This window comes from Podarcis bocagei, assembly GCF_964188305.1.
Source record: "Podarcis bocagei genome assembly, chromosome: 8".
In the NCBI taxonomy this organism is placed as follows: domain Eukaryota; kingdom Metazoa; phylum Chordata; class Lepidosauria; order Squamata; family Lacertidae; genus Podarcis; species Podarcis bocagei.
The window spans coordinates 86955309-86973920 of record NC_138133.1 but is presented as its reverse complement, the minus strand read 5'-3'; the positions used below and the strand labels follow the sequence as shown (position 1 = coordinate 86973920).

General features: G+C 48.3%; 1 protein-coding gene across 11 annotated transcripts in view; it reads left to right on the top strand.

The window, feature by feature from the left end:
• Positions 1-18612, top strand: part of SLC45A4 (solute carrier family 45 member 4) — a 133452-nt gene extending 114840 nt beyond the window's left edge. For all 11 annotated transcript variants that reach the window (XM_081204571.1, XM_081204574.1, XM_081204580.1 and 8 more), the window contains 6 exons: positions 6643-6831; positions 10143-10322; positions 11896-12971; positions 14148-14247; positions 14468-14679; positions 16072-18612. In XM_081204571.1, the coding sequence (XP_081060697.1) occupies positions 6643-6831; positions 10143-10322; positions 11896-12971; positions 14148-14247; positions 14468-14679; positions 16072-16437 (2123 nt within the window). In that variant the 3' untranslated portion in view covers positions 16438-18612. The remainder of the gene's footprint in view (positions 1-6642; positions 6832-10142; positions 10323-11895; positions 12972-14147; positions 14248-14467; positions 14680-16071) is intronic.

Here is an 18612-nt window from a genome sequence, read left to right as displayed (position 1 = left end):
AGCTTGACTGCAGGATTTGCGTACAAGGCGCCACCCAACTGTCTTGGGGACTCCACTCCAGATCTGTGCAGGGCTTACTCCTTAGCCTTTTCTGCTCCTAAAGATGTCCCGGGAGGCAGCGGAGGTTTAGCATCAGAGTTTTCTTCCTCCTAGATAGGCCACCTTCCCAGGTTGATGAGCCCCATCCGTCCTTCCCTTCCCCTCTACATCACATGCAGAAACCACTTTCTTGGCCATGGGACCCACTCTTGGTCTCTTCCGCTCAGTCTGCTGGAGCCAGTCTTTGCATGCAAAGGAAATCCCTAACTCACAGAGGGTTTGAGACCTAGTGACTACCCTCACCTGGTTTAGCCAGCCAGTCGCAGCTGTTCCTGAAGTGTGGCTGCTGTCACATGCTGGCATCATCTAGGAGCCACAGGTGAGAGGTGAGTGCAGGGTGGGGTCCAAAGGTGCACAAACCACCCCAAAAGGAGCACAGTATGTTCCCCATTAGAGGTGCTACCCACTCCCCTAACACCCCATACTCTTGCTGTATAAAAGGTAAAGGGACCCCTGATCATTAGGTCCAGTTGTGGCCAACTCTGGGGGTTGCAGCGCTCATCTCGCTTTATTGGCCGAGGGAGCCACCGTACAGCTTCCGGGTCATGTAGCCAGCATGACTAAGCCGCTTCTGGCGAACCAGAGCAGCGCACGGAAACGCTGTTTACCTTCCTGCTGGAGTGGTACCTATTTATCTACTTGCACTTTGACGTGCTTTTGAACTGCTAGGTTGGGAGGAGCAGGGACCGAGCAACGGGAGCTCACCCCATTGCAGGGATTCGAACTGCTGACCTTATGATCGGCAAGTCCTGGGCTCTGTAGTTTAGCCCACAGCGCCACCCTCGTCCCACCTCTTGCTGTATAAGCACAAGCAATTAGTGTACATATACAAGGGGGATCTGCAACAGAATGTTGCAGCATGGGGTGCTCGTGTTTACTGTTCCAGTGTGTCAACAGTACTTTCCTTCCTACCCCCAAATAGGGAGAGTGGTCATTTCTTGAGGGCGGCCAAAGTCCAGGGTGTTCCCAGATAGTGCTTTGAGAAGGAACACGACTTCTTTTCCTGCTGTGTTGATCATCATTTCTTACTTTGAAGCTGAGAGCTTGAATGGTAGAGGTTGGTTTGGGTTCCTCGGGTTTTCGGCGAGTCCTTCTGGGGTCGCACCGCAAATCCTCTGTGAGCGTAGCCTGACTTGCAAAGATCCGTACGGAACCCCTTGAGCCTTCAGGCGGGTTTAAGGCGCCAAGAGGCATGGCAAGCCCAAGTAACTCCTTGCCAAGATGCCTGATTTTAAATCACTGCAAGTAACACGGTGTGGGCGACGGGAAAACATGGTGTTCCCAGCTCTCCTTTGGCTTATGATGCTTCAAAGCCCTGCAGCGCTCGGTCTCCAAAACAAGAGCGTATTCCTATCGGCAGCTGAAAGAACATTTAGAGTGGGTTTTAATTTTGTGCTTGGTCAGCTCGGATCAGATTAAGAGCCGCTCTACAAGCTAAGGGTGCGTTGAGTCCCTTTCTCTTAGTTGTCGATGGCGAATTCAGAGACAGAGCCCTCCTTTATGCTGCTGTACCTGGATCTAAATTCCTGGCTGTGTTTTGTTCCATGTCAGATGAGGCGATAGGGTCAGAGACAAGCAGCGTTTTCACAATGCTTAGCTCCTGAAATCCTCCTTCTCTCCCCCCCCCCTTTCTTTTTGCTGTGCTGCTTGACTGAGATCTGAGTTGTACTTACGATGTACTAAGAAGGGTCCCCAAATTAGTTTTGTTTTCACTGCCTACGGGTTTGTTACGCTTGTATTTTGTCTCTGGCGCATTGCATGCCTTTCCTGGATTTAGACTTGGAAATTTATGCCCACAAGGGAGTTCCTTGCCCCTAGCCCAGATATATTGCACTCAGCTGGTCTTGTGGGGTGCCACCAGCATTAATTCCTAAACAGCCCCCTAATAGGTTGTGGTGAATTAATAGAAGGCTGCTTTGTGGCTAGAGCACACCTGTCCCATCCCCCGGGGACATGGTATCAGCATCCGCCGAATTAATGTCCTTAGCCATGCGCCACTCATTTTCTATTCAGCCCCTGCTGGCAGCAAGAAAGTCTGCCATAGCTCTCTGCATCAGATGCGGTTAGATCACTTGGTCACTCCCGTACAGGGGTGCAGCAGCAGTGCTCTCCCTCAGAGGAAGCTGCCTGTTGCATCTCTGTAGGAGTCCCTGCTCCAGTCAAGGGACTTCCTTAGCTCTTGCAGAAAGAAACACAGTTGATTGAGTCCTTAATCTTGCACTGTTTTGGGGGGTGGAAAGAAACCGTGCTCCAGCTTTGATAAAGGGTGAAAAAAGAATGTGCCTCGTCCATCAGAAGTGCGGGAAACCTCTGTACAAACTTGCCTGTTTTTGATAGTATAGTTAATGTTGTCTTCAGTGTTGATACTAAAGCCATAGGGCAGCCGGAACTGTTTATGTGTTCACTTTGGGATTCTGCAACTAGAATGAATTAAACAAAGCAGGCAGTGTGTATCCAGTTTTGAGTTTGGGAAGAATTTTTTGTTTTAAACTGAGCCTAGGGTGGTGGAAGGGACGCAGGTGGCGCTGTGGTCTAAACCACAGAGCCTAGGGCTTGCCGATCCGAAGGTTGGCGGTTCGAATCCCTGAGACGGGGTGAGCTCCCATTGCTCGGTCCCAGCTCCTGCCAACCTAGCAGTTTGAAAGCACGTCAAAGTGCAAGTAGATAAATAGGTACCGCTCCTGCGGGAAGGTAAACGGCCTTTCCATGCGCTGCTCTGGTTCACCAGAAGCGGCTTAGTCATGTTCGCCACATGACCTAGAAGCTGTCTGCGGACAAATGCTGGCTCCCTTGGCCTATAGAGTGAGATGAGCGCACAACCCCCGAGTCGTCTGTGACTGGACCTAATGGTCAAGGGTACCTTTAGGGTGGTGGAAAGAAAAGAGTGAACTGGAAACCTAGATGAAATGGGTGGTTTCTAGATTGTGGAAAGGTGTGTTGGACTTCTTGAGGGGTGGGGTGTTGGGAGAGAGAATACAGTACCTGTGGGAGCCCATGAAATGGGCAAACTGGGATTGCCGCCTCTCTCATAACCGCTGCCTCATAGACAACAGACGAGTCTCATTGCTTCCCATACACCTGTGAGCGTTCCCTCTGGTGGCATCTAGAATCTTGCTCTTCCTTTTAAACAGAAACCCACAGTGCTCGGCAGGTGCAGGGAACCTTTGACTTTCCGGGTGCTGCTGAACTACAACTCCCATCGGCTGCAGTTATCACTGCCAGTCGTCAGGGCTGATGGGAGGTGTAGTTTAGCAAACACCTGGAGGGCAACAGGTCTCCCTATACATGATACTCAGACCCATGCATACGCTGCTAAATTCTCTGCTGTATTGCACATAATAAGTATTTCAGTGAAAGCGTCGGACGGGTTTCTGCAGGTGGGTGCCTTTCCCTTGTTTATACGCCACACAGTGAACGTCCAGCAACCTTAAAAAAATACTGTGTACTAGTCAGGTTTGTCCTTTCTTTCCTTCTGCCAGCTACAGTTTTGACAGGCTTATTAAAACAGGCTGTACCAATTTAGGAATGCAGACGTCAACAAGCCTCTTTGAAGGAGAGGTTTTCCAGTCAGCAAACAGCATAGCTGGTGGAAATTGCTGTTGGCATAAAACAGCACACCCAAAATATATCTTCTTCTTCTTTTTAATCCATCCCTCGTTGCCCCTTGTCTTGTTTCTATCCTCTGGGGTTGTAAATGCAAATTAAAATTAATCTTGGGATTATGATTGTTATTGATGCAGAAGCTCACACTACCATGTAGGAATTTGCAGCTTGCGAAGGCGAGATACAAATTTCACGAGTTAAATAAACCTAAATGCCGCCACCTTGTTTTGCTTGGCCTTGGCTTTCGGCGTCAGAATCTCAGCTACATCTTCTAAAAACAAGTTTCCACTCCTTATATTTAGGTTGGATATTAATTGGATTGTTTTAAAGGTAACCTTAGATGCATGTTAAATGTTTCTGTTCAAACGCTACAGGGGCTTCTGGAAAGCCCGGCGTATAACCTCACAAAGCAAGTCTGCAGGACGAATAAGATCTGTCCGTGCTTTAAATAACAGCCCTTTTAGTCTCGCCTAAACAGCCGCTTCAGTTCTCAGAACACAGATTGCGTAATCCCGATGGCAAATACAGAGTAGTAACCTTAAATGCATGTTGATCGTGTTTGCAAGGTCAAATCCTAGGCACAGCCTGGCCATGTGTCTTTGGGAAGCGGATGTTTTTTACCGCAGTGGGGTTTTAAAGATTGGCCTTGGTTGCCCAGTTGCTAATTGGGGACCTCTCAGATGATTATTTGAAGTGGCGAATAAAAACATGGTTGTATATTTTGGTGGGGAATCCTTTTTTAAAGCAGCCTCTTCTGTCACGTTATTCTGACACTGGCGCCATCTACAGGCTCCAAGTTAGCATTACACGTACTAAATAATCTCTTCAATATACAGTGTTATCTTTTCCCAGATACTCAAAAGGTGGCATTTCACAGCCAGTAAAACAGCAAACCCAGCATATAAATGTCTCTTCGTTGGGCTTCATAAACGGCGGAGGAATCCACCGTCTTGTTGCTGTCTCCCTACTTAATGGAATAGTGAAAAATTAACAAGGGGCTGTTCCGCTCAGGTTTTGGCTTTCTTTGGCAGAGAGTTAAAGCACGCGGGTGGCGCTGTGGGTTAAACCACAGAGCCTAGGACTCGCAGATCAGAAGGTCAGCGGTTCGAATCCCCGCGACGGGGTGAGCTCCCACTGCTCGGTCCCTGCTCCTGCCAACCTAGCAGTTCGAAAGCACGTCAAAGTGCAAGTAGATAGATAGGTACCACTCCGGCGGGAAAGTATACAGTGTTTCTGTGCGCTGCTCTGGTTCGCCAGAAGTGGCTTAGTCATGCTGGCCACATGACCCGGAAGCTGTACGCCGGCTCCCTCGGCCAATAAAGCGAGATGAGCGCCGCAACCCCAGAGTCGTCCACGATTGGACCTAATGGTCAGGGGTCCCTTTACCTTTAAGATATGCTGTATTTGCAAATATGCAAGGAGAGTGTGAGTGGAGGCAAGCAGGTAGAAAACCCACTACAGCACATCCATAGAAACATAGGAAGGGGCCTTATCCTTGGTCCATCTAGCTCCACTCTACACTGAGTGGGAGCCGTTTTTCTGGGGTTTCAAGCAGGTGTCTGTTTCCAGGCCTACCTGCAGATACTGGGGTTAGAACCTGGAAGCTTCTACCTGCAAGGCAAATGCTCTACTGGCCCTCCGCCTCTTTAGGGAGAAGATTTATCAACACTGGGTGAACTATTTAGAGTAAGAGTAATAAAAAGAAATTGTTATTTAGGGGAATTAAATTTAATTCTAAATTATATTCCGGATACATGGGAGATTTCAAGGGGTCAAAAAAAATGGATGTACCGTGCTATATTAGAAGCAAAAAAACCTTGTTTTGATGAATTGGAAGAGCCACGGAAAGATTCCATTGAGCACATGGATTGATAATATGGGCAGATTAGCTACATACGAACGAATTGCATGTCAGCGCACATTAAGAATGGATAAATATGAAGAAATCTGGAATGAATATTTAAACGACAAGGCGGATAGTGGGAAGTGGGGGGAGGAGAGAGAGGTGGGAAAATATTGTTAAAAGGGTGCAGTCAATTGTGTTATTGTTATTGTGGATTTTGTTGTTGTGTCTTTTGCGGTTGTTGTTTGTATCGAAAAAATGATTAAATAATTTATTTTTTAAAAGTGTTGAAAACGTTTGGAAGAACTTTCCAACAGTAAGAGCTGTTCAGCAATGGAACAGACTCCCGCGAGAGATGGTAGGCTCTCCTTCCTGGGAGGTTTTTAAACAGAGGTTGGGTGGCCATCTGTCGTGGGTGCTTTAGCTGAGGTTCCTGCACTGCAGAGGGTTGGATTAGATGACCTTTGGTGTCCCTTGCAACTCTAAGATGCTGCGATTCTATGATTCTAACTCTGCATTGGTGGCATGCACACAAGCGGCACCATTATGCTGTTAACCTCTTAGAACTCCTGATTCCTCAAAGATTATTTCTTTCCAAATGTTCCCCATCCTTAGCTGTTGCATTCCCTTGTTCCACTAATGTTTAGTTATATCTATTTAGCGTGGATTTCCACATTTGATCTGTACGTTTCCATTCTTATTTCCCAGTGGGGTCATGGGTGTGAACTAGTCAGTGAAAACAAGCAAGGCGTAAACCATGGTTTCATATCCTGGCTTGTTCACTACTTACAAACTGCAGTTCCCTGAGGTTGGATGCAACGGGGAACTGTGGTTTGTTTAAAAGCAGAAGCGGGTGCTTGTCATCTCCTTCTCGTGGACCCAAAAGGAGAGCGCAAGCCCAAGGGTCATTCAGCCATAATCTTGTAACAGGAAACCATGGTTTCCTGTTGCGTCTGAACCAGGCCAGTGTTTGCCTGGTTGACTGCATTTCTTAAACCTACAACAGCATTGGCTAGCCTGGGGGGTCCTGTGTTGAGTTGAAGATGTTTGCTTTCCAAAATGTAACCAATAACCCTCTTGAATTCTCTGTCTTTTAGGTCTTCCTGAACAGTACTACAGCCTCACTTGGTTCCTCAGCCCAATCTTGGGCTTGATCTTCACTCCTCTAATAGGTTCAGCTAGTGACCGCTGTACTCTCAGCTGGGGCCGCCGGCGGCCTTTTATCCTTGCCCTCTGCATTGGTGTTCTCTTTGGAGTTGCCCTTTTCCTGAACGGCTCCATTATAGGTAAATCGGGGGGTATTCTTGGGTCACTGTGCTGTCTGCTCCAATAAGCAGCAAAGGACCGCACTCCGCAGCCAGCTAAAAAAGCATTAATTGCGGAGACGCTGTGGGATTTTGCTACCGAGCACCTGAATTCTGTGACTGGGAAAAGCTGCAGAAAGTAAAGTTGTCTTAATTTGCTTGGGTGGTATCCACCATTAGTCCTACTTACTCAGGCTTGTTAATTTCAGTGCCTTGGCCTCTGTTTCTTCTCATCAGAAGCGACTGCCGGGCTTATCGTGATGGCTTGCGGTGGCTGCATTTGCAAGCTCACCTTCCCACCGATTCAGTGGTTACCAGCAAAATCCTAGCAGGTCTGAAACGACTGCAGCTCTTGGCATGGGAAAACTGTAGGAACCTGTTCACAGGGAAATGTTTCCTGTTGTGCTCTGATTTCCCTTTAATGCATATCTGGCAAACATATCCTGTTTCCAGCATTATTTGAAAAGGGGGGGAAAGAAGGACAAAAAGATCGTTTCGCTTTTTCTTGTTCTGTTCTTAGGCTGAGGAGGGGGGGGGAGAACACGGCAAGATCTAAAAATTGTTTATCAAATGACTAAAAGGGGGAAGAATAACTCTTTCCTTCATCTCTGTCGGCGCTGTTAGAGCAACACACTGGGGAAACAATAGAAGCTGGGAATTTACCTTCTTTGGGGATTCAGCCTAAGGCGAACTCCGTTGGCAACTCTTCACATTTGCTGGGTATTAGCCAAGGTGGTGCAGTGGTTAAGAGCGCAGGGCTAGGACCTGAGAGTTGTTGTTGTTTATTCGTTTAGTCGTGTCCGACTCTTCGTGACCCCATAGACCAGAGCACGCCAGGCACTCCTGTCTTCCACTGCCTCCCGCAGTTTGGTCAAACTCATGTTCATAGCTTCGAGAACACTGTCCCACCATCTCGTCCTCTGTCGTCCCCTTCTCCTTGTGCCCTCAATCTTTCCCAACATCAGGGTCTTTTGCAGGGCGTCTTCTCTTCTCCTGAGGTGGCCAAAGTCTTGGAGCCTTAGCTTCAGGATCTGTCCTTCCAGTGAGCACTCAGGGCTGATTTCCTTCAGAATGGATGCGTTTGATCTTCTCAAATCCCCATTCAGCCATGAAGCTCACTGGCTGCACTTGAGCCAGTCACACACTCTAAGCCTAAATTAGTAGTAGTAGTAGTAGTAGTAGTAGTAGTAATAGTAGTAGTAATAGTAGTAGTAGTAATAGTAGTAGTAGTAGTAGTAGTAGTAAGTAATAGTAGTAGTAGTAGTAGTAATAGTAGTAGTAGTAGTAGTATACCACCCTTCATTTGTAGATCTCGGGGTGATTCGCAGGATAATAATGCAAGATAAAAACACAAATAACACAATAAAAACAATAACTAAACAAAACAGTACACACACACACACCCCAGCTTGTTGTGAGGATAAAAGGGGGAGGAGGAAAACCCTGTACTGGAGCTCCTTGGAGGAAAAGCAGAATATAAGAAGGCTGATCGCCGAAGAATGGATGCTTTTGAATTATGGTGCTGGAGGAGACTCTTGAGAGTCCCATGGACTGCAAGAAGATCAAACCTCTCCATTCTGAAGGAAATCAGCCCTGAGTGCTCACTGGAAGGACAGATCCTGAAGCTGAGGCTCCAAGACTTTGGCCACCTCATGAGAAGAGAAGACTCCCAGGAAAAGACCCTGATGTTGGGGAAGATGGAGGGCACAAGGAGAAGGTGACGACAGAGGACGAGATGGTTGGACAGTGTTCTCGAAGCTATCAGCATGAGTTTGACCAAACTGCGGGAGGCAGTGGAAGACAGGAGTGCCTGGTGTGCTCTGGTCCATGGGGTCACGGCTAAACGACTAAACAACAACAACAATAAACAAATTTGGAAAACAATTAGTTTCCCCCGCTTCTGTGCCATTCTCATCCTGAGGACGGGAGCAGCATCAAGTGTCACGCTTTGTAAAATAGGCTCCCAAAGCTTATGGAAAGTGAATGTGTTGGAACGTACGAAGCTGTTCTCTGCAGGGAAAGGCTGTCTCTCTGCACTGATCTAGGGTCTTTCCCAGCCCTTCCCAGAGATGTCAGGTATTGCCCCTCGCAGCTTCTGAATGCAGAGCTCACAGCCTCTCTCCCCTGCTTGACTTGAAGCACTTCCTCCCGCTCTGAACTTAGAAAGCCTGCAAGCTCTGATCTCTCTGAGGTGGTTCAGCCCGTGAACATTCGATCTGCCCCACTAGAACGTTCAAGACTTTGCCTGCAATTGAGCACAAGCAACACGTGTATTTTAAAAGCCCCCCTCGCCCGCCAGCAAATGCTTCAAATCTTGGCAGCTCTGGGGTTTTTTAGAAGAGTACATTCCTCACTCTGTTGTGCTGTTGTAGCCAAGCACATTTCATTACTTCCTCCTTTTTCTGTTTCGGTTTCCCCCCCCCCCCACCTCCCACAAATTGCATAATAAAATTTTCAAACACCACCTTAACCTGGGCTGACCTTCTCGGCCAACTTTTGTCTGACAAGGGAAGAAGCAGGTAATCAAGAGCTCCCAAGGCAAAATAAAAATGTACTCATCAGAAACACATCATGTCAGTCCTAATAATAATAATAATAAATAATAATTTATTATTTATACCCCACCCATCTGCCTGGGCTTCCCCAGCCACTCTGGGCGGCTTCCAACAAAATATTAAAATACAGTAATGCATCAAACATTAAAAGCTTCCCTGAACAGGGCTGCCTTCAGATGTCGTCTAAAAGTCTGGTAGTTGTTGTTCTCTTTGACATCTGGTGGGAGGGCGTTCCATAGGGTGGGTGCATAGGTGTCAATCAACGGTTCCCTTTTTTAAAGGGAAATTCCCTTATTCCGAATAGGCTTCTTCGCAAGAAAAAGGGAAAAGTTGTCAGCTATGGGTGGGTGCCACTACCGAGAAGGCCCTCTGCCTGGTTCCCTGTAACGTGGCTTCTCGCAGCGAGGGAACCGCCAGAAGGCCCTCGGAGCTGGACCTCAGTGTCCGGGCAGAACGATGGGGGTGGAGACGCTCCTTCAGGTATACTGGACCGAGGCAAAACAAGCCCTCAAACCAGCCCTGGCCTAACCCATGCCGCAGGGTTGAAATGCCCAGCCAGAGCGGCCAAGGGATAATTCCAGCATTTCTTCTTGGCAGCTGATCCGTTAAGGAGATCCGTTTGTTTCCTTAATAATAAAAAGGACTGTTATTTTGTTCTTGGGTCGGTTCTTTGCTAGGAAAAGAAAAAGGGAGAGAGAAAACGCCCTCCTTGTTTTCTTTGCTCTTCTTTCCTGCCAGGCCTGGCCATCGGAGATGTCCCAGACAAGCAGCCCATCGGCATCGTTCTCACTGTGCTGGGTGTGGTGGTCTTGGATTTCTGTGCTGACGCGACGGAGGGGCCGATCCGGGCCTATCTGCTGGACGTGGTGGACAGCGAGGAACAGGACATGGCGCTCAACATCCACGCCTTCTCAGCTGGTATGTGATTCTGTCTGTTCTTTTCTGTAAGGACACCTGCCCCACCTTCTGTCCTAGGCATTTCCAGGTAGCATTTGGGAATGTCTCCTGCCTGGAACTCCAAAAAGCTGCTGCCAGCCAGTGTGGGACTGTACAGTGCTAGACTCCATATGGGTCTGACTCTGTATAAGGCAGCTTCCTGTGTCCCTTAAATAATTTTTATTTCAATTTATTCCATAGAAGAGCATACTTAAACTTCCATCAGCGCTTCCCTTTTAAGATTGCACCCTTTTTCCCAAGGTGGCTCAGTTGAGATGACACCAAACCATGGTTATGGAAAGTCACCAGAGTTCTTGGGGGGGGGGGAGGGGTTGATCAGCCAGCAAAGCAGAACAAAGAAGCTTTGGTTTGAAGGAAACTTGAGAGAAAAATGCTTCTGGCTTTACTGTATGGTTGGAAGTTCACACCACGCTTTGGGTTCCGAACCATGGTCAACCTGAAACTGTCGCTTGGCTTCATCACTGAAATGACTGCTTGTGGCTCCATTCATTTGTCTGCAGCTGTGCCAGAAGCAAGGTCTGTCCGTTTGGCAAGCTGCAGTTCTCAGCTGAACTAAACAAATTAACTACATCATATTTATGGAGCTACTGTTACCGGATGCGGATCCTGTGCCCCCATTGTTGATGGATTCCAAAAAGGAATAATAATAATAATAATAAATTTTATTTATACCCCGCCCTCCCCAACCAAGACCGGGCTCAGGGCGGCTAACACCCAATATAAAAACAAATTGATTGAAATGCAACTTAAAAACAAGATTAAAATACAACATTAAAATATTAAAATACAGCCACATTTCAATGGAAACTCAAATCAAAAACTTTTCGGGGGATGAAAACATCAAGTCGTCGCCAAGGCTAACTTTCCAGACTGGTCCTACATGGGCCAGAAAAAAGCCAGGGAAGTCCCCAAATAGGGTTCCATCAGAAGAGGGGAAAGGAAAAAAGAAGAGGGGGAGGGAATCAGATTGATTCCAAGCTGAAGGCCAGGTGGAACAACTCTGTCTTACAGGCCCTGCAGAAAGAAATCAGATCCTGCAGGGTCCTGGTCTCATGAGACAGAGCGTTCCACCAGGCCGGAGCCAGTGTTGAAAAGGCCCTGGCTCTGGTTGAAGCCAATCTAACTTCCTTAGGGCCCGGGACCTCTAGGGTGTTGCTATTAATGGACCTTAAGGTCCTCCATGTGGCATACCAGGAGAGGCGGTCCCGTAGGTATGAGGGTCTTGGGCACCTTAAATCTGACCCTGTACTCCACCGGGAGCCAGTGCAGCTGGAAAAGCACTGGGTGAATATGCTCCCATGGCAGAGACCCTGTGAGGAGCCTCGCTGCAGCATTCCTCACCTGCTGGAGTTTCTGGGACAGCTTCAAGGGCAGCCCCGCGTAGAGCGAATTACAGTAGTCAAGCCTGGAAACCTTTCTCCTCTTTTATGTAGCAGCCAGATAGGAGGCACCGCTGCCTCGTCCACTTGAGTGGTTCCCAGCCTTTTCACAAAGCAGCCAGCGCATAACTTTTTGCCCATCTCTCCTTCCTTAGGTCTCGGAGGGGCCATTGGCTACATGCTGGGAGGCCTCGACTGGATGCAGACGTTCTTCGGGGTCATCTTCGTCTCCCAGGAGCAAGTCCTCTTCTTCTTTGCCGCCATCATCTTCTCCGTCTCCGTCGTCCTCCACCTTTGCAGTATCGAGGAGGAGCAATACAACCCCCAGCAGGACAGGATCGATGACGAGGCCGACACCCTTTCGAGCGTCAAGCTGAGCGGCAGCCTCCCTCCCCTGAGCCGCCTGAACGTCATCAGCGAGGAAGACCATTACAGGAGCTCCATGTACCGGGACGAGGTGCAGTCTGAGCAGGACCTCAACATGGACTTCCTGGACGTGGACATTGTCCGCAGCAAGAGCGACTCTGTCCTGCACATGCCCGACGCCACCTTGGAGATGGAATCCGAGCTGCTTTTCCTCCACGAAATCGAGCCTTCCATCTTCCAGGACTCTTCCTACCCCAACACCCCGCACAGCGCCAGCCAGGAGTACATGAAGTCCAAATTCAACCGCCTGTCTGCTTTCCTCAGGGAGAACGAGAAGGAGGAGGACATGTTACTTGATAATCACTTGAACGAAGCCAAAGCCCCGAACAGCAACGGCTCCCTACCAAAAGACCTCCTGAACGGGCACGCGAGGATCGGCATGAAGCAGTCGAGCACCTCCAACTCCATGCGCAGGCGCAAGCACATGTTCTACCGGCAGCCTTCCCACACCTTCTCCTACTACGGCAAGATCGGCTCCCACCGCTACCGCTTCCGGCGGGCCAACGCCATCGTGCTGATCAAGTCCTCGCGGAGCATGAACGATATCTACGACATGCAGAAGAGGCAGCGGCAGAGGTGCCGGCACAGGAACCAGAGTGGAACCACCAACTCCAGCGGCGACACTGAGAGCGAGGAAGGCGAGACCGAAACGACCGTCCGGCTCCTGTGGCTGTCCATGCTGAAGATGCCCCAGGAGCTCCTGCGCCTCTGCGTTTGCCACCTCTTGACCTGGTTCTCCATCATCGCCGAAGCCGTGTTCTACACCGACTTCATGGGGCAGGTCATTTTCAACGGCGACCCCAAGGTGAGTCGCCTCCGCCACGTGTTCTACTTACAGAGTCACTCCTCCGGTCCATAGATATTTAGCATCGCTCTGCAAATTAGCTCAGCCCAAGCAGAGGGCGCTGCAAAGAAATTTCCCAGGTTTGTCGGGGTCCCAGGTTTGTTTGCCTTGGGGTGTCGCCTCTAGGCAACCTGGCAGACGAGGGCTTTTGAAATTTGGTTCTTTGTGGCCTAAAACTGCATTGCTTTATGGCCGATTTGGTTTCGGTTTCACTCCTTTTATCGTTCCGATTTTCTCGAGAATCTTCCTTTGAAACACAGGTTGAAAATAAGCCAGATGAATAAGCGAAAGTGGAAATCCTGGCCCAATTGCACTGGCTGCCGATTCGTTTCCGGGCCCAATTCAAAGTTCTGGTTTTGACCCGTAAAGCCTTAAGTGCTTCAGGACCAGAATTCCTCAAGGACCGCCTCTCCCTATAGGAACCAGCCTGGACCCTGCAGTTATCTTCTGAGGCCCTTCTTTGTGTGCCTCCTCCGCAAGAGGTTCAGAGACCAGCGACACGAGAGCAGGGCCTTTTCTGCTGTGGCTCCCCGTTTGTGGAATGCTCTCCCCAGGGAGACTCGCCTGGCACCTTCATTAGATTTTTAGATTTCACCATGCAAAAATGTTCCTCTTCAACCAGGCCTTTGGCTGATTAATATTCTGTGTCCTTTTAAATATATTGGGGAGGGATATTTCTTCTTTCTTGTTTTTATTATCTGTTTAATGTTTTTATGTTCTGAGCCGACCTGAGATATCCGGATGAAGGGCTGTATGCAAATTTAATAAAATCAGTCAATCAATCTTTGGCTAGGCAGAGAGGTGCAAACATTGACACTTCCATGCTCTTGTTCATAGTGTGGCCTTTGCTTAAATCTCTAAGCCATGGGTAGGCAAACTAAGGCCTGGGGGCCAGATCCGGCCCAATCGCCTTCTCAATCTGGCCTGCGGACGGTCCAGGAATCAGCGTGTTTTTACATGAGCAGAATGTGTCCTTTGATTTAAACTGCATCTCTGGGTTATTTGTGGGGCATAGGAATTTGTTCATTCCCCCCCCCCCCAAAAAAAAATAGTCCAGCCCCCCACAAGGTCTGAGGGACAGTGGACTGGCCCCCGCTGGAAAAGTGTGCTGACTCCTTCTCTTTTGCTTCACTGCAGGCCCCTTCAAATTCCACCGAACTGCATGCCTACAGTGCCGGCGTTCAGATGGGCTGTTGGGGATTGGTCATCTATGCCGCTACTGCAGCTGTGTGTTCAGGTAAGAGGTTCTGTGCTGGCAGCTGAAAGTCTCTGCACCCCAGACCAGAGAAGCCGTGTGCGGCTGACAGATAAGAGAATCGAGGAAGGGGACTGAGCGGGGGAAGTTAGGAAGGCCCTGGCCACGAAGTGCTTTAATGAGGGAGAGTTGGGTAGCTAATTGCACCCAGAGCGCGGGGCGCTTTTCTCTAATGGCGACATGCTTGGCCTCCTTTTTGCAGCCTTGCTACAGAAATACTTGGACAACTACGACCTCAGCATCCGAGTGATCTACATCCTGGGCACTCTGGGCTTCTCCATTGGCACGGCAGTGATGGCCATGTTCCCCAATGTGTACGTCGCCATGATCATGATCAGCTCCATGGGCATCGTTTCCATGAGTATATCCTACTGCCCCTACGCCCTTCTAGGGCAGTATCACGACATCAAGCAGGTAGGTGGCCGTGGGCCGGGTGTTGGGGAACGTGAGTTGGGCAAGAACCAAATGGACAGATGTAGTCAGACCCCAGATCCACCCAGCCCAGCCGCTGTCTGCTGCAGCCTTCCCTGACCAGGTGTCTTGGACTACATTTCCCATCAGGCCCAGCCAGCACGAAGGGGGTTTGATGCTTTGAAGGCATCCCACGGCATACACAGACCTGCAGGAGTCAGTCTTTAAACTCTGGAGAGCCTTCAGGGAATGGGAAGAGAGGGAGACAAGCCCGTCAAATTGTAGTTTGCAGCTGGAAAGCCCAGTATCCAGCAAGCAACACTTCAGGCTGCTTTTGGCCCGAGGATTGCCAGTTCCTCATACATATACATATGCATATACATATACATATACATATACATATACATATCACACAAACATATATTCTGTTATACAGTTTAAAATTCTCATTTTAACATCATTAAAATATCAATGACTTCCATTCTTCTCCTTCCATGGTTTGTTTTTCATATCATAGATTCCTGCGTATTTTACAAAAACTAAACCATTAAATATTCCATCAATACATCCATCAAACCTTATTTACACTGTCAAATTTATCTTAATGCTTCCAACCTTTTCAGGTGTGCACAGCTCCCCCCATATATTCAATAAACGTTTTCCAATCTTCTCTAAACGTATGTTCTTCTTGTTCTCTACTTCCATATGTTAAATCTGCAAGCTGTGCATATTCCGTCAACTTAAGTTGCCATTCTTCTTCAGTAGGGACCTTGCTTGTTTTCCATTTTGGGGCTAACAGAACACAGGCTGCAGTAGTTGCATACATAAATAACCTTCTTCTTTTTTGACACTTGGGAATTTCGTTCTGAATTGTCCCCAACAGAAAGCACTCTGGGTTTTTTGGAAAAGTAATTTTAAACACACCCCCATTCATTATAGATTATTTCCCAATACAGTGGTACCTCTGGATACGAACGCGATCCATTCTGGAGCCCCGTTCGCATCCTGAAGTAAACCCAACCCGCGTCTGCACATGCATGGGTCGCGATTCGCCGCTTCCGCACATGCGTGTGGCATCATTTTGAATGTCTGCGCAAGCGGCGAAACCCAGAAGTAACGCATTCCGTTACTTCTGGGTCGCCGCAGAGCGCAACCCAAAAGTGCTCAACCTGAAGCAACTTCAAGCCGAGGTTTGATTGTACTCTTTTACAAGTCCACCACATATGAAAGAACGTTCCCTCCACCTCTTTGCAGTTCCTGACCACAGACGTAGAGGACTTGTCCCAAGAGTGTCAGTCCCCAAAGCAAGCTGCTTCAGATATTGCAACGCGATGTGTGCTCTGCTACCCGATTCCCCGTTTTGTTGATAGCATCTCCTGTCCCTTTCTCTTTCAGTATATCCACCATAGCCCTGGGAACTCAAAGCGAGGTTTTGGCATAGACTGCGCCATCCTGTCCTGCCAAGTCTACATCTCCCAGATCCTCGTGGCCTCTGCGCTGGGAGGAGTGGTGGACGCCGTGGGCACCGTGCGGGTCATACCCATGGTGGCATCGGTAGGGTCTTTCCTGGGCTTCCTGACGGCCACGTTCCTGGTGATTTACCCCGACGTCGGCGAGAGCCCGAAGGAAGAGCAGAAAGGGCTGGCGCCTCCCGAGGCGGCCGAGAGCGGCGGCGACGCAGATGGGGAGAAGCCAACCGTGATCAAGCTCTCTCGGAAAGAAGCCTCCACGACAGAAGTGGAAAACGAGTCGGCCGTTTGAGCGAACCGCCACCATTTGCACACATTCCAAGCCGTTTCAGGTGCATGAATCAGGACGTTCTCGCAAAGCAGAATCTGAACTTTTCCAAGGACATCCTTGCTGCAGCATCGGATTGAAATGGTTCTTTCATGCAAAAATGTAGATGAAATTCCATAGTCTTAGGGTAGCCTTGAATAGGTAGCTTTGATGCTGATTGCTTTCTCTACAATCCAGAAAAATCTCCTTTCTTAGAGGTATTTTTAATGGCGAGAAAACGCGTTTCCAAGGTGACTTTTATCGATGGGCAGGAAAACGTTCTTGCGTGGTTTGCTTTGTTTTTTTAAGACCTCGTGGCGGTTTTTCAAAATTCTCAAATTACCCATTTAGACTGTTTATTTCCCTTCCATCAACACCACCATTTTTAAAAACTGTAATTAAAAAACGAAAGCAATTCTGGCTGTGGCTTTTGCAGAAAAGTATTCTGTTTTTTTGTTCTGACTCCTTCAGACCTTGCAAGTTCAGTAGGATGGTGTGTTTTAAAACTGATGCCATTATTATTAGGCTGACAGCCTCTGCTTTATGTTCCTCCCCCCCTTTGAACCATAGTCTGGATTTCATTATTTTTCCGTGCAATTACTACTAAGTATTCCCCACCCCCGACTTCCCTTGGACGTATTGCATCAGTTACTGCAAGAATTGCTGTCGCTTTATTTTTTTATTATTATTTTGGTTTTGATTCAAGCTGTTTGGAGCACCCGTCCCCGCCGACTGTTGCTTGCCAAGGATTCCTCGAGTGTGATCTCTTCGCCGCAGAGATGGCGATGTTTTGGTGGTTGGGAGGGACTTTCAGCTCTCCTCGGGACGGTGAGAGGCAACATGTGTAGCTCTAAGGAGCACCAGTGGAACATTCTGTGACCTGTTTTGATCGGCGAGCCGATCAGAATTTGACTTATTTTTCTTTTCATCTTTTGGTGGCGTTTGAAAGCCAATCATCTCCTTTGTGACGAAGCTGCTAATGGGGACACGGATTCCCCGCTGTCAGTTTCTGCAGACGGGCTGTGAGCTTCCCCTTTGTTTAGAAAGGGGGTCGTCGATTGCACTTTTTTCTGAACTTCTGGGCTGGAAATTGCGATAGCGGAGAGTTTTCGAAAGGTAGTCTCGCTCCCGCAAGCGTAAACCAAAGGCCTACCTCTTGATAACTGCAGCCTGGAGAGAAAGAGAGAGAGAGTGTTGCGTGTGTTGTTATTGTTGTTGTTGTTGTTTTTAAAAAGGAAAATGTATCTTGAAACAGCTTTGGGCCTTAAAGAAAACAAAATTCACCATTTTTTAAAAAAAAATAATGCTGTAACTTTATTCCTAGGTATACCGGAGTCTTACTAAGCTGTTTTCCCACGTCCTTTCAACCCAGACTCCCTCCCCTCCCAACTCCCCAATTCCGGGTCCAGGACAATAGCAGTAACACACATAGCAGGTTGTCGGGTAAGCCAGGCTCTCGTACCAAGCCAGGTGTCATTGCTGGGGATCGACAGCCTGTTAGAGGATGTCCTTAAGAACAGCCAGCTTAGAAGGTCCTTCTCTTTAGAAATGGGGGGGGGGGGACGGGACTTCTCCTTGCACGTTCCCCTTGCGCCTTGCAGGCAGTGGGAGCCAAAAGAGGCCGCAGCTGGTTTGCAGGCTGAAACCGCAGTGAACCCGGGCTGCTCTTTCTTGCGAGAGATTTCTGCTGCCTCAAACTCACCTATTTAAAATGCATGCCTTGAACCATGCTGCAAGTATAGCAATTCGAAAGCAAAAATCCTATCTTATCTATATATTTCAGAATGAAAAGCAGTTTTTAATAAATTACTTGAATTGTCAATTGTATGTATGTTTGACATAGCTGAAATGGAAATCGCCTGGCTGGCATCTCTGGGTAGTTTGATGGCATCTCCTGTTTGTTTTCTTAGCTCTCCATCAATTTACATATTTTTACCTCTGTAGGTGGGCGGGGGGCGGACAGGGTTTGCATAGGCTTTTTAGAGGCCACGGGGATTTCATGAATGCTCATTTTGTATACAGGGTTTCACAAACTGTTTTTTAAATGTCCCCCACCCCTCCAAAAAAAAGATGACTATTTGGTGCATTTTGTTTGAAACTTCTTTTCAGAGCACAGTATAAGACTACTGAAGCAATCCAGTTATGGGGGGGGGCAGGAGC